Below are 15,720 nucleotides of genomic sequence, written 5' to 3' on the forward strand. Positions count from 1 at the left end.
GTGGTGGTGGTGGTGGTGGTGGCGGCGGCAGTGGCAGCAGCAGAGACAGTAGTAGTGGCAGTGGCTGCAGTGGTGGTGACAGAGATGGAAGTGGTTTTGGTGCTCTCGTTGTTGATATTGATGGTGGTAGCATTATGATGATGATGATAATGATGAATGTTGCTGTTGCTGTTGCTGCTGCTGCTGCTGATAGCAATGGTAGTGGTGGTGGTAATGAATAGCCAAAATGTAATGAAAGACTATTTGACCTGCATGCATGGGAGCAATTCGACATGGAATGTATGAGAATTGTCTGTGTGCAATGCAATAAATAATAACTTGAAAGTTTAATTCAAAAGCTCATTTCATAATAAAGACAACAACAACAACAACGACAACAACAACAACAACAACAACAACAACAACAACAGCAAGAACAATGACAAAGGCCACAGTGCTTACACATACTCAAAATATAAAATACAAGGTCACTGACCTCATTTGAAGACTCCTTCATAATATTTACAATGGTATTAATGAGGGGGCTGTAAAATAGATGGTAAAATAAAAAACATAAATAATAATAATAATGATGAGAACTCTTGTTATATGTGCAGCCATGGGTGTGTGGTTAAGAAGTTTGTTTTGCACTCACATGATTCTGTGTTCAATCCCACTGCACTATTTTTTATCTTTTACTTGTTTTAGTCATGAGACTGCAGTCATGCTGCAGAACCACCTTGGAGAATGTTAGTTGAACCTATTGACTCCAGTACTTATTACTTTTTGTAAAACCTGGCACTTATGGTATCACTCTCTTTTGCTGAACTGCTAAGTTATGGGGAAGTAAACACATTAACTCCAATAGTCAAGCAGAGGCGGGGGACAAACACATACACAAAGACACGCACGCATGCACGTACGCACACACACACACACACACACACACACCAGGCTTCTTTCAGATTCCATCTAACAAATCCACTTACAAGACTTTGGTCAGCCCAAGGCTATAGTAGAAGATACTTGCCCAAGATGCTACATGGGGGAACTGAACCTGGAACTATGCAGTTGGAAAGCAAACTTCTTACCACACAGCCATACCTGTACTAATGATGATGATGACGATGATGATGATGTCAAGGACTCTTCTTCTAGTTCTTCTACATTGCAGATAAATTTTGGGTTCCAAGCTGAAGCATTGTGCCATCATTGACAAAAGAAAAGTGCAGGCTGTTCACAGAAGATTGTACAAGTTGTTTATAAAAGATGATGGCATTGACAAGTACAATGTGCACAAAGTGATGAAAATGTTTAAAAAAGGGGGAAACTAGTACTGAAGGTAAACTACTCGGTGGGAAATCATCAACTTTGAATGAATCATCACAAATCACCAAGAAGTGAAAAAAGGTGATTCGTGCATACAGATGATATACAATATGTGAACTTGGTGCACAACTGGATTGTGGTCACAATGCATTAGAGAAAATGGTGGAAGACATTGGGTGTTGAAAAGTGTGCAAAATGGATACCTCAGCAGTTGATATCCAGTTTGAAAGAGAGATGTGCGGTAGTTTGCATTGATCTGCTTTTTTCCAACCCGGTGGTGGAAGATGAAATGTGTGTGCACCTTTATGAAAATTAAATGAAGTTTCCATGGAATGGCATCCCTTCTTTTTCCTAAGGTCTAAGAAATTCTAGAACCAGAGTTTGGTACAAAAAGTCCTGATGAGTGTTTTAGGGGCAAATCATTTTCTTTTGCTACAGCTTCAGATCATCCAAAGTCTTGTGAGTGAAATTCAGTGGACAGAAATTGCTTCAATCAGGACCAACCTGACGCTTAACCACTATCACCACCAAGGTGCAACATACTGGGACTGACCTTAAAGCCATGTGGTTGCAAAGGGAGCTTCTTAACAACACGATCATGTCTGCATGGATATATTTAAAAAGAAAGGAAAACCATTGTTGTTACTGCTTTATGATATAGAACAATCAAGCATTCACTTAAAGAAGAAAAACAAATTCTAGAAAACTCATTAATTACAAATTGATAAGCGAAGGTTTTTTTTTTTTTTTTTAATGGTTTTAGGAAAGGGAAGAAGGTTTAAGAAACTTTACAAATACCGATCATCTTGATTCTTTGGTTTCATTCTGTTGTGTTCCAATGGATTACAAACAGGGATTGTTTTATTTGATAGTTCTATTTGACTAGAAGCTTTGTACAAAGGAGGCTCACACATATATTTCTGGTACATCCTCATACTCTAAAACAGGGAAATAAAAAAAGAATTTTTTAAAATATACAGTGTGGCTTGAAAGGCAAAAAGTGGTCTGAAATTTTAATAAGTTTGTTTTACTTACATTCTTTAACTTAATCTGCAAGATATGACTTTTTTCAACCCTGTCGACATGAATTTCCTACATACTTTATTTGTGGCTTAATGAGGCTACTGTTGGTTTCATACTGAGAGAAATCTCTGCAATTATCAAACCTGTCACATGGGACATTGGTATTCATCATCTTCTCCAAGATGGAGATGAGTACTAATGTCCTATATGGCAGGCTTTATAATTGCTGAGACTTCACTAGGCATGAAACCAATGATAGCCTTGTTAAACCACAAATAAAGAAAATTTATTCACCAATGCAGTGTTGAGCACTCATTCTCATCATTCGATATTAGTATATATTTCCTACATATATATATATACACACATATATACGCATATGCATGCATACGCACGCATACACACACACACTGTATATGGTGCTAAGGTATTGTAAATTTAAAACAGAGCATAAATGAATCATTAACACCTTTGTGACTTTTGGGCCAACCTGTATATAAAAGAGAGAAAAACTATCATTCATAACTTCTAATGGTGTGTTAAGTTACAATGAACGATTGTGTTTGATGTAGTTTAGTTCCCGCTCAGCCGTGACTGAGAAGACAAATGAGGACAAGTTTTTGTTTCTCTGCTTCCTTTCCATCAGCCATACCACTATCCTCATCGCTTGAGCCCCACCCCTACCCCACTTCTAACCCTGTCATGTAACATATGTGTAGATGGCTACATTGGATCACATGTTCCCAGCTCACCCTACCTTCACCCCCCCCCCCCCGTCATCATTCCATATCACTCAGTCTGCCAGTATGTTCTTTTCCTTTTCTGCTGAACCTCCTGGCTCTCTGCCCCCTGACCCACATAGGCTCCTGTCATCTCCCTGCCAACTCAGTTATATTGAATTAACCCTTTAGCATTCAGATTACTCTGCCAAATGTAATTCTTATTAATTCATATTGTTTCAAATTAATCATGTATTATCTTGTAGCTTCAAGATTTTGATGATGTGATTGCTTATTTTTAGATTTTTAGAGCATCACTGTAAGGTAGTCGTGAGAGGCCTGATCTGGCTAGTTTTAACATAAAACAAGTAGAATATTTGGGCCTGATCTGACCAGTTTAAATGCTGAAGGGCTGAATACACCTACCTATCTTAGACTACCAAGCAGTCTTATCACTCTTCTCCCAATTCCATATCCCTCTCATCATCATCATTGATGCCGCTAACACTCATGCTTCTCATTCTGGAAGGAGACTGGTGAATGAGCAGAGGTTGTGAGGTCCTTTAAGTTGTGTTGAGGTCCTTTAAATTACCTGTCTAGTGTGGATGCCAAAGAAAAAAAGAAATGCTTCCAGTACATTCTATAAATGGGTTGGTGTTAAGAAGGTCATCCAGCCATAGAAGCTAAGCCAGAAATTAAACATGTGCAGAATGAAGCCCCTCACCAACCTAGGTGGGTGGTACCCCTTGATTGTATGCTGACTCTGACTGTAGCAAATCCATCAATCTATGCAAAATGCAGTTGCAAAATGATGACAGTGATGATGATGATGGTGATGATGATGACTATATTTTATTCACTGTTATATGTGTGTGTGTGCATTAAAAAGAACAACTGACCACTCTGTCAGTTATGATGTTGAGGATTCCAGTTGATCCAATCAACAGAACAGCCAGCTCATGAAATTAATGTGAAAGTGCTTGGGCACTCCACAACCAAACATGCCCTTAATGCAGTTCTGAATGTGACTCAACATGACACAAAATGTCACAAGGCTGGCCCTTTGAATTACAGGTGCAACTCATTCTTTCCAGCTGAGTGGACAAGAGTAATGAGGCATGAAATAAAATGTCTTGCTCAAGGACACAACATGCTGCCGGAGAGTGAGGAATATTCTTTCTAATTTTGACATAAGGCCAGATATTTTAAGGGGAGAGGCAAAAGTCAATTACATCAACCCTAGTACTTGACTGGTACTGATTTTATCAGCCCCAAAAGGATGAGAGACAAAGTTGGCCTTGGCAGCATTTGAATTAAGGAAGTAAAGAGCATTTTCTCTACTGTGGTAATGATTCTGCTAGCTCACCTCTTTATTAAAGAGAGAAATATACTTTAAATATTGATGATATTAAACTCAAAATGCATCCAAATATTGGATTCATTATAGTACCATAAGAAAGAATCACAAATAGCCAATTTGCTCAGGTACCAGACTATATAGACATGGAATTGTATTATATTACAGACACATTCAACTAATGCTAGCATGGAGAAAAGATGATAACAGGCAATAAACCCCCAAAACAGATAATTAAAAATAGTGACAATGATAATGATTATGACAGTGATTACAATGACAACACTGATGATGATGATAACATTTGTGATCATAATGTGACAAGGATGTTAATAACAATGACGATGATGATGACAATAATGATGATGATAACACTGGTGAACACAACAATGATGATCATGGTGATGATGATGATAATGACAACAACATTAACAATACTGATGATAACACTGGTGATGACGACGGCAGCGACAATGATGACAATGATGACAATGATGACAGTGCAAAGAACAATGATGCTGACAGCTACCTGACTTGGATATTGTTCAGAAAGGAAGTCCTGAGAATAATTGTCATTTTCAGAGTTTTGTAATAGGGAATTCTGACTGCTAAACCCCGATTCTCCTTTCTCATCTGAATAACTGCAAAAGAAATGAAAAGTTTTAATATTTTGGAATATTCTATAAAAATGGTTCTTATATTTTACTTGCTTCAGTCATTGGGCTGTGGCCATGCTAGACACAGCCCAAACTGACCGCATAGGGGATAAGAGCAGCCCTTTTCACCATCCATTGAGGGATGCAAATGACTGAATTTATTTTCAATAAAATTAAGACAATTTTAAACTTTTTCAACTTATAAATCACCATCGTGAAGAAAGAAGAATTATGTAACTCTATTCTATCAATCTATCAGTAAATAAAAAAGGGTGGGGAGGACAAAAGTTTCATGAATATCTGGGGGCTGAGGGAGAGCTGGTACTTATTAAGTTAAGAGACACTACTGTTGATGCTTCCCAATCTTGTGACAATCTTGCAAAGAAGCACAGTCAACCCAATTTTATTAACAATATTTGAATCAGCATGAGACTGTGGCTAGAGACATTTTGGCACCTATTTGGCATCGATGATTTGACAGACATTTTAATATTTCTCTTGTTCTCTCCCTCCCTTCTCACCTCTCTCTCTCAGTATATGTGTGAGCATATTTCAGTTTCTGTGTATGAGGAGCAGGGAAAGTGTTTATGTCAATCATGTGCACTTGATAAATTATAATGTCTCTCACCCTCTTGTTCTCTCTCCTACCCCCTCTCTATCTGTACATGTATATTTCTACATGCATGCTGGTGCCATGTAAAAAACACCTGTGCTGGTTCCCCTAAAAAGCTTCCATGCTGGATCCATGTAAAGAGTATTTGTGCTGGTGCTGCATAAAAAGCATCTGTGTTGGGACCACATATAAAGCACTTATATTGGCACCATGTTAAAGCACACATGCTGGTGCCATGTAAAAGCACCTGTAAAAACCATCCATGTTGGTGCCACATAAAAGTACCCATACTGGTGCCATGTAAAAACACCTGTGCTGGTGCCACATAAAAAAAACACCCATGTTGATGCCATGTAAAGAACACTTGTGGTGGCACCACATAAAAAGCACCTGTAGTGGCATCATGTAAAAAGTGCTCTTGTGGTGGTGTCACATTAAAAGCACCTACTATACTCTGTAAAATGGTCGGCATTAGGAAGCGCATCCAGCTGTAGAAACCAAGCCAAAGCAGACAATTGGAGCCTGGTGCAGTTCTCTGGCTTGCTAGCTCCTAACATCCAGCCTATGCTAACATGGAAGACAGACGTTAAATAATAGTGGTGATGATTTATATATATATAATAAAAATAGTAATAATAATAATAATAATAATAATAATAATAATAATAATAATAATAATCTTGTGTTGGCTCTTGTGCGGGTGACACATGAAATTTTTCGAGCAAGATCGTTGCCAGTGCCCCTGGACTGGCTCTTGTGCGGGGCCACCGTAGGATTTTCGAGCGAGATCGTTGCCAGTGCCCCTGGACTGGCTCTTGTGCGGGTGGCACATAAATTGCACCATTTTGAGCGTGGCCATTGCCAGTATCGCCTGACTGGCCTTCGTGCGGGTGACACGTAAAAGCACCCACTACACTCTCTGAGTGGTTGGCGTTAGGAAGGGCATCCAGCTGTAGAAACTCTGCCAAATCAGATTGGAGCCTGGTGTAGCCATCTGGTTTCACCAGTCCTCAGTCAAATCGTCCAACCCATGCTAGCATGGAAAGCGGACGTTAAACGATGATGATGATGATGATGATGATGAATAAACTCAATAACAATAATAATAAACAGGTGCACCGAATAACACACATGCATTTTTATATGCACTCATAAACACACATTTACTTGTGTATGCATATAAATAACTCTTGGAAAAATGTTATCTCTGGAACTTACTTGGAAAATAAATCTTTTGACTTAATATGATTTAGAAGCATTGTGTTTATTTAAGTATAAAGGCAAGTTTCCTGAATGTCTTCCAGATACGCTGAAAAAAGAAAAAAAATTATTTTATAATGTTAAAAAGAAACAATAAACATATCTCTGAACAAATGCATTGGCCTAATGAGCTATATAAAGGTGCATTTACATAGTCCATCTGTTAGAAATAGCAGTCAAATGTCCCTCAAATTATTTCTTAACATCATAAAAATAAGAAAACGTTGGAGAATATACATACAAAAAGACAGGATGGCCATGGGCGGAATGTCTTTGATCATAAGTCTACTCATTCAGGACTGACTTAGAAGTTAAACAATAATGACCACAGCCTATTGTTTCTGGTAGCATTCCTAAATATATGTTGTTGTTGTTGTTTAGCCAAAGGTCAGCTAGTCAAAAGCATTCTTAGTGTGACCAGCTCATAAAGTATATATATAAAGTGAATGAAGTAATCGTTGTATTCCAATTTTCTTCACTTTTCAACGAATAGTAGATGATACAGACACAACACAGGCTTTTGGGATAAAGTTTTCAGGAATAACCCAATAGGTTTATCATTAATTCCATAAAATATTCATATTTTACTTTTGTACAGAGAACATAGGCCCCATTCTCCATTATGACCTGTTCTAAGATGGCAAGGTGAGATTTGAAGGAGATTTGACTGATGTTTCTAGCAGGTCAAGAGAGCACATAGGGGCTCCCTCATTGGCTCATAGGCATATCTAGCATTGATCACTACTGATAATTAAATGAACAACAGAAATCAACTGCTAAATTAGTCCTGTAACTTCTGTGTTTGCATCCCTTTAATGGTGTGTCTGGAAGAAGTCCAACATCTCCCTAAAGACCAAGATCCATCTTTTCCACATACTGGTTCTGCCTGTCACCCTCTACAGTGTTGAGACCCGGATCATCCTCAAATGAGGACCTGAACAAGCTCAAGGTGTTCCAAATGTAGTGCCTTTGTCAGATCCTTTGTGTCTCTTTACATGACTGAATCTCAAACAACAACATCCAAGATCAATGCCAGCAGCAGTTGACCATTGAAGACCAAGTCTGGCAGTATAGGCTACAGTGGTTTGGACACAACTGCAGAATGAACACCAGAAGATTACCACACCAACTTTTGTGACAGCAACGTCCCATGCACTGGAAAATCCAGTACAGCACACCAAGGAAGACATGGACAAAACAAATTTAGGAAGACCTGAATTTGCGGCACCTTGACCTCAAGAATGCTAAGGACAGCACCTTGGATTGGGAAGCGTGGAATAACATCATCACCAGAGTCCATCATTCAATGGCACCCATGGCAGCATATTGGTTGAGAGGACAGCCTCCCATTCCAGTCACCAGCTAGAGATTTCAGAAGAGAAGAAATGAACAGGGGCATGTAGAACCAAGTGTGCCTCTTAGTAACAAAGGTTGCTCACATGAGCTTAACTTCCATATTTTGTAGCTCTTACAATCTTTCTCTGAAGTGGAAAGAGCTCTGTCACCCTGATTTTTGCCTTAACCCATTTAAACCAGCCATATCCGGCCCAAATATTTTATGTTCAAATCTGCCTGACCTGACCTCTTACAAATACCCTACAATATCATTCTAAATATATACAATCGTATCATCAAAATCTTCACACTACAAACTAATGCAGGATTAATTCAAAACAATTTCAATAAATAAACATTACTTTTGATAGAGTAATCTGAGTTCCAAAGGATTAAAGTAACTCACTACATGTAGATGGAATCTAAGATCACATTTCCATACATATTATACAATGTAATAGTTTAGTGACCATGAGATGGTTAAAGTAATAATGATTTTTTCCTTTAATTATCCTCAAAAATGTGTCCAGTCATAGTAATTGTTTAAGTAACATAAGTGTCCATCTTGACTGGCTTGCATGACATAAAAGTTAGTTTGCTTATATACTTGTACACTATCAAAGAATATATATAGAATATTTATGGTACACTAGTTAAATTATTAAACGAGCTTGGAGCTAAAGAGTTTAAATTATGACCTGTATCATACCAAGTCAAACTTGTGAAATCTAAATACTAAACAGGCTAAAATAACTGTAACCAAAGTCCAAGCAAGCCAAAACTATTGTTTAATTGTAACCATGACATAGTTGGAATTAATGTATTTGATGGTATATAAGATGCACTCTATCCCAAGGAAATAAGAACCCACAATATGGTAGAAGCCATAGTCACTCATAATAAAAAGGAAACTGGTGAAATATCCCAGTGAAGACCCCAATAAAATGTAAGCACAACAGACCTGATAGAATGATTTGGGATAAAGAAGAGAAACTGTGCACAGTTGCAGAAATTATCTGCCCAGCGGATGTTAACATAAAGCTGAAGATCAGTGAAAAAGAGAAGACCTATGCTGAACTATTGAGGAATCGGCAGTTACTCCATCCAGATTACAAGTTCAGGTTTATTGCCTGTAATCATTGGGGCCCCTTGGATATGTAACACACTGCCTAAATACCAATCTTGAGAAAGTAGGCTTCTCAAAACCAGAAAGGAGAAAGCTGATTCGAAGACTACAGATCCAATCCATCACTGGAACTGTAAAAATTTGTAAAACTTTCCAGAAGTTTGTCATTTAAATATATATGAGCATGTCTAGATATGCAACTATATGCATGAGAATACATATATAAAACATACAAATCTGCTCATACATACATACATACATACATACAAACAAACAAAAATACCCTGTTGTTGATGTTGAAATTCCAATGAAGGAGCCTTGGATCTAGGTTAGAAACCAGTTCTTTCTCTATTGGCAAAAAATCTTGAAATAAACTGAATAATGACATACACACACATGACAGGTTTCTTTCAGCTTCCATCTACCAAATCCAGGCATAAGGCTTTGGTCAGCCCAGAGTTATTGTAGAAGACACTTGCCCAAGTTATCACAGAGTGGGACTTAACTGAAGACCACATGGCTGAGAATCAAGCTTCTTTAGGCACATCAATTTCCCCTTCAAAGGCCACATGCACTGCCTCACCTCTTAATTTGAGACAAGGTTTCTCTGGTAATGGTCAAAATGGTTTTGGCCCATCTGACTGGTATTCGGTAAGATGGAACAAGAACTGATCGCTGTTAGTAATAGTAGTAATGTTTAATGGTGATAATTATTTTTACAACTTTGCCTTTCATTTTTTTTTTTTTTTGGTGGGGAGGTGTCAGTAAAATAACTATCAGTCAAATACTGGGGTCTGTGTAATCCCCCTCCCCTCAAAATTGCTGGCCTTGTGCCAAAATTAGAAAGAGTTGTTATTATAATGTAAGGTGGTGAGCTGGCAGTATTGTTGGAACATTAGCCAGACTGCCTAACAGTATTTCTTCCAACAAATATTCTGAGTTCAAATTTCACCAAGATCAACTTTGCCTTTTATCCTACAAGGGGTGATAAAATAAAGTACCAATCAAGTACTGGAATTGATGTAATCAACTAATGCCCTCAACCAAATTTCAGGTCTTGTACCTATATTAGAAACCATTATTCATTTTAAAAAAATATCTATTTTCCTGGAAGTTGTGAGGAAACAAAGTCAGGGTGGGTCACACTTGTGTAGGTATGCCAGAACATTTAGTTATCCATGGCATTGGAACATGATCAAGGATGTTTAAATACTCAATTGTTTTGATGTTAAACCCTGCTTCTTGGAAATTACGTGCTATTGCATATCCTTCATGAATAATGGTTCCAAACACCATCACTGTGGTTGGCTTTTTTTATGTACAATGACTGGAAATTCAGAATGCTTTGGGGAGGAGACAATCTGATGATTTAATTGACAATGAACTTCTTTCTTTCCATTGACTAAAATTCCCACTTTCATTCATGTATTCTTTGAGATCAGTAATAACAGAAAACATAGGGGTACCCTCAGCAGTACAGCAATTCTTCAACGGATTTGAGGTTAGTGGTTAGGGTCCAGCACTCAGAATTGCAAGATCGCAGTTTCAATTCCTGGACCAGGTTGGTGCAGTGTGATCGTGAGCAAAACACATCTCATGTTGCTCTACGATCACTTTGGCATCTGATGTGCAGCAAACTATGCACCTATACAGGCAATGTTGATTTGATGGAGAGAGCAAGCTAATGCACAGCACAAATATTTAATCACTATAAACATCTGTACAGGTTGTTCAGCATGAAATTGCAGAACCCTAATTTTCATTTATGACTGGAGAATCCACAATGAATCTGTGATAAAGAATGGTTTGGCAACCTGCAAAATGTAACTTAATGCCTAAACTGTTTTGAACAGCAACTTGGGCAACAATGTGGGAATAGCAATGATTTACTTACATTATATCTTGATGAATATAATGTGGCAAAACAAACGCAGAGATCATGAAACACTGTTCACTAATCACATTTCGTCCATCAATGACTGTTGTCTTCCTGTAAATATGGTTATTTTCTTCTTATATAAAACATATGCAGGATTCCCCCCCCCTCCTCCTCATCATTTAACATCCGTTTTCCGAGTCGGCATGGGTTAGACAACTTGACAGGGGCTGGCATAAATGTATGTATGTCTTTTCAAACCAATCGTTTTTCCGTCATCTGCTCCCAGTTTTCAACATTCACACTAAGAGCCTTAGTTTATGTTTCGAACGTTTACCACGTTGCAACACACACACACGCACACGCACACACACAGCACAGACAAGATAGGATACGATCGATCGATAGATAGATAGATAGATAGATAGATAGATAGATAGATAGATAGATAGATCATTAGGTAGACAGACAGACAGACAGACAGATAGATGGATAGTGGGGGAGAGGGAGAGAACATATAACTTACTTTGACGTTTTAAAAGTTTGTAGAGTTCACGGGGTCAAAAAACTGGATGTTTGATTCGCGGTTTCACATTTTATCTTAGCAGTTCAATTTGTCTGATATTGTGTGTGTATGCGTGTGTGTGTGCAGTTTGTATAACAATGACTGTAAGATATATCTATAAAGTATCTATATATAAAAAGTATCTTTATATGTCTACGCTTTATATACTTGAGATGTCGATCTATCAGATTATTTCTTGGTCTTTTTTCTTCCAGTAAGGATTTCAGTGTTTATATTAATTCATCAGTGAGAAGAATGAATGCATATAAGTGTATGGCAGAGAGGGGGAGAGGAAAAGAGAGGAAGCGAGAGAGAGGGAGAGAGAGGAAAAGAGAGGGAGAGAGAGGAAAAGAAAGGGAGAGAGAGAGTATGTGTGTGTGAGAGAGAGAGAGAGCACATACATGTATTTGCGAAATAATTTGCTAATGTATGTGCACACGTGCTTGATGAACATACACACACAAATATATATATATATATATATATATATATATATATAAATACACGCATGTATATGTGTATAGGGAGACAGAGAGAGACAAAGAGAGACAGAAAAAGAAAGTGTTCCCTGTGCGAAGCCAGCGTTTTATCGCAGCAGACGACGTTCTTTGTCGTCTGCTGCTCTAAATGGATGAAATCTTTTTCCGCCTTCAATGGTCAACTATAATCTGAAAATTTTTAAAGGAATATGAAGAAATTATCTTTTTTTTTTAAGAAAAAAAACTTAAAGTATTTCATTAAACAAGTGAAAGAACTGTTATAAGGAAAATACAAGGTGAAAATAAAATGAAACTTGTAATTTAGGCTCATCTCTGTCCTGATCCTGCAGACTTATGATCATATGTATTCCGGCCGTGGCCATCCGGTATTTTTCTTCTTTTAAGCGTTGGTACGGCTCTGCAATTAAGAAGTGGTTTCGGGTTCATTCCCACTCAGCAGCACTTTGGGCAAGTGTCTTCTACCATAACCCTGGTCCAATCAATGCCTTGTGAGAGAATTTGGTAGACGGAAACTGTGTGGAAGCTCGTTGTATATGCATACATCTTAGTGTATGTGTGTGTATGCCTTTGTATTTCTCACCCCCCCCCACTGCTTGGCAACCGGACTTGGTTTGTTTACTTCCCCATAAATTAGACCAATAAAATAGTACCAGGCTTAAAAACAAGGTGTGATTTGTTCGACTAAAAATCCTTCAAGGCAGTGCTGCAGCGTGGCCACAATCTAATGACTAAAACAAGTAAAAAATAAACGATAAAAAGATATGGTATTATCAAGGGTCACGTTATTCAACATACCCTTTTTTTAAGGCACTCGCGTATGTTGTGAACTCTGTTAGCTGTGTGTTGCAGAGAGAGTGTTGCTTGGGTAATTGTCGTACTGAATGGTTGTTATTAGATTAGGCACGGATCCGTCTTAAAGTAGGGGTACATTGGGCAGTTATCCCGGGAATCTCACAGGTCTAGGGACCCAGTTCTCACCTTTGTATTCTGTAACTTGCTGTCAATAAATAAATACTACAGGGCCTACAATGCCGCTAACACAGTCCTGAGCATGAGCAACTTTTCTCGAGAAGTGGGCCGCACGAAACATGGTTCATCATCAGGCAGGCCGCACTGTGCCATTCAGACAGTCCTGAATGTTTGCCTATGACTGTAGAAGATCGTCGTAGTGTTGGATGTTTATCAAGTAGTAACCATTATTGTTATTTAGCCTTAGGTCATTCCCAACCACGACGATCCTGTCATTATTCAAAGTGTTATCGGTAAATTTTACCCGGGTGGTAATAAATGAATTCGGATTATTCTTGACGTTGCATCATAGATTCTTTTGTATTCTTTTAGCTGTTATTTCCGTTCAAGAAATATCTCAACGAGAAAATTGGCTTCCGTCAATCGAGGACATTTTCTAAACATATTATGAACGTATAGAACATTCAAAAGAAAGAAATCATTGAAGAGATTGCAATCATTAAATCTATCTTAAAAGTTTATTATATTTCATCTCTTACTTGTTTCAGTCATTGAACTGTGGCCATGCTGGAGTACCGCCTGCAACTGTTTCGTCGAGCAAATCAACTCTTGTATTTGTTTTGCTTTGTTTGTTTGTTTTTTACTGTCAAATACTGATTTTATTGGGTCCCTTTCGCCGAACCGCTAGTTTACAGGGACGTAAACAGACCAACACCGATTGTCAAGCGGTGGAGGGGATTAATACAACACACAAACACAATCAGGTACTGATTTTGTTGGACTCCTTTCGCCGAACCGTTAAGTTACGGGGACGTAAACAGACCAACACTGACAAACGGTGGAGGGGACTTAATGTAACATACACACTTATACATACATACATGATGAGCTTCCACACAGTTTCCATCTATCAAATTCATTCTCAAGGCATTGGTCAACTCAGGGTTAAAATAAAAGACCCCTACCTAAGGTACCATACAGTGGGACTGAACCCGAAACCACATGGTTACGAAGCGAACTTCAGTAATTTTGAGGAGAGAGAATCATTCGTTTACATCAGTCCAGTACTTGAACTGATTCCTAATTTTATCAATCTAGAAATTGACCCTCTCGGGATTTCAACACAGTACATGAGGAGCCGGAACAAATGCCCCAAAGCTTTAATGATTCTGCCAGTTTTCCCCCACCGCCATCCCCTCGTAAGTTAGTAATAATGGTTTCAAAATTTAGCACAAAACCAGCCAATTTAGAAGAGAGGAGTAAATACATCGACTCCAGTGCTTAACTGGTACTTATTTTATCGACCCTGAAAGGATGAAAGGCAAAGTTGAATTAGGTGGAATTTGAACTCAGAACGTTAAAAGCCAGAAGAACTGATGCTAAGTATTTTGTCCGACGCGCTAACGATTCTCCCAGCTTGAAATTGGGAGGAATGAAATAGTGCTATGATGGTTGTCTTAAAAGAATGCATGCATCTTCCAAGATATAGGCCAAATTTTTGCATCTAGCTAGCTGAAATTTTGCGTCGAGCCAATTTTTTTCAAAGACAAAGCACATGTGACTTTACTAAAAAAATGTTTCTGTTTATTTTGCATCTGAGAGAAAAAAAGACATTTTTTTTTAATATAGTACCACAAATATGGCAATATGCATTGGAAAATTTACTGACAATAAAAATTATTCATATTGTGTAATTATGTAAACTAGTACAGCATTTTAAAAGCAAAAAATGTCTACACAGAAAATATAAATAGCTTTAAATTAAAGTTTATATTAGGTTCTGTATGTTATTTTTGAGCACAATTTTATGAAACATTTAGAACATGAAATGTTAAATATATCTTCATCATTCTTGGAGTTTACATCTTTGTCGACATGAACATCGCCTTGAGAAAGGTTAGGAAGGTTCCATACAGTAATGGGTCCATACTCCTCTAGACCCTGTAAAAGGTTCCATACGCTAATGGTTCCATACTCCTCTAGACCCTGTAAAAGGTTCCATATGCTAATGGTTCCATACTCCTCTAGACCCTGTAAAAGATTCCATACACTAATGGTTCCATACTCCTCTAGACCCTGTAAAAGGTTCCATATGCTAATGGTTCCATACTCTTCTAGACCCTGTAAAAGATTCCATACACTAATGGTTCCATACTCCTCTAGACCCTGTAAAAGATTCCATACACTAATGGTTCCATACTCCTCTAGACCCTATAAAAGATTCCATACACTAATGGTTCCATACTGATCTAGACCCTGTAAAAGATTCCATACACTAATGGTTCCATACTCCTCTAGACCCTGTAAAAGGTTCCATATGCTAATGGTTCCATACTCCTCTAGACCCTGTAAAAGATTCCATACACTAATGGTTCCATACTCCTCTAGACCCTGTAAAAGGTTCCATATGCTA

At 38.0% G+C, this 15,720-nt stretch overlaps 1 protein-coding gene across 1 annotated transcript in view; it reads right to left on the reverse strand.

Annotated features, from left to right (window-relative positions):
• The window catches only part of LOC106872916 (protein PF3D7_1417600), a 56,056-nt gene extending 43,989 nt beyond the window's left edge, over positions 1–12,067 (reverse strand). The window contains exons 1-5 of the mRNA XM_052976282.1: positions 11,800–12,067; positions 6,895–6,985; positions 4,937–5,048; positions 2,107–2,246; positions 476–524 (exon numbers count right to left, since the gene is read on the reverse strand). Coding sequence (XP_052832242.1) covers positions 476–524; positions 2,107–2,246; positions 4,937–5,048; positions 6,895–6,935 — 342 coding nt within the window. The 5' untranslated portion in view covers positions 6,936–6,985; positions 11,800–12,067. The remainder of the gene's footprint in view (positions 1–475; positions 525–2,106; positions 2,247–4,936; positions 5,049–6,894; positions 6,986–11,799) is intronic.
• Between the last annotated feature and the right edge of the window lie 3,653 nt (positions 12,068–15,720).

This window comes from Octopus bimaculoides, chromosome 24 (genome assembly GCF_001194135.2).
Source record: "Octopus bimaculoides isolate UCB-OBI-ISO-001 chromosome 24, ASM119413v2, whole genome shotgun sequence".
Taxonomy (NCBI): Eukaryota; Metazoa; Mollusca; class Cephalopoda; order Octopoda; family Octopodidae; genus Octopus; species Octopus bimaculoides.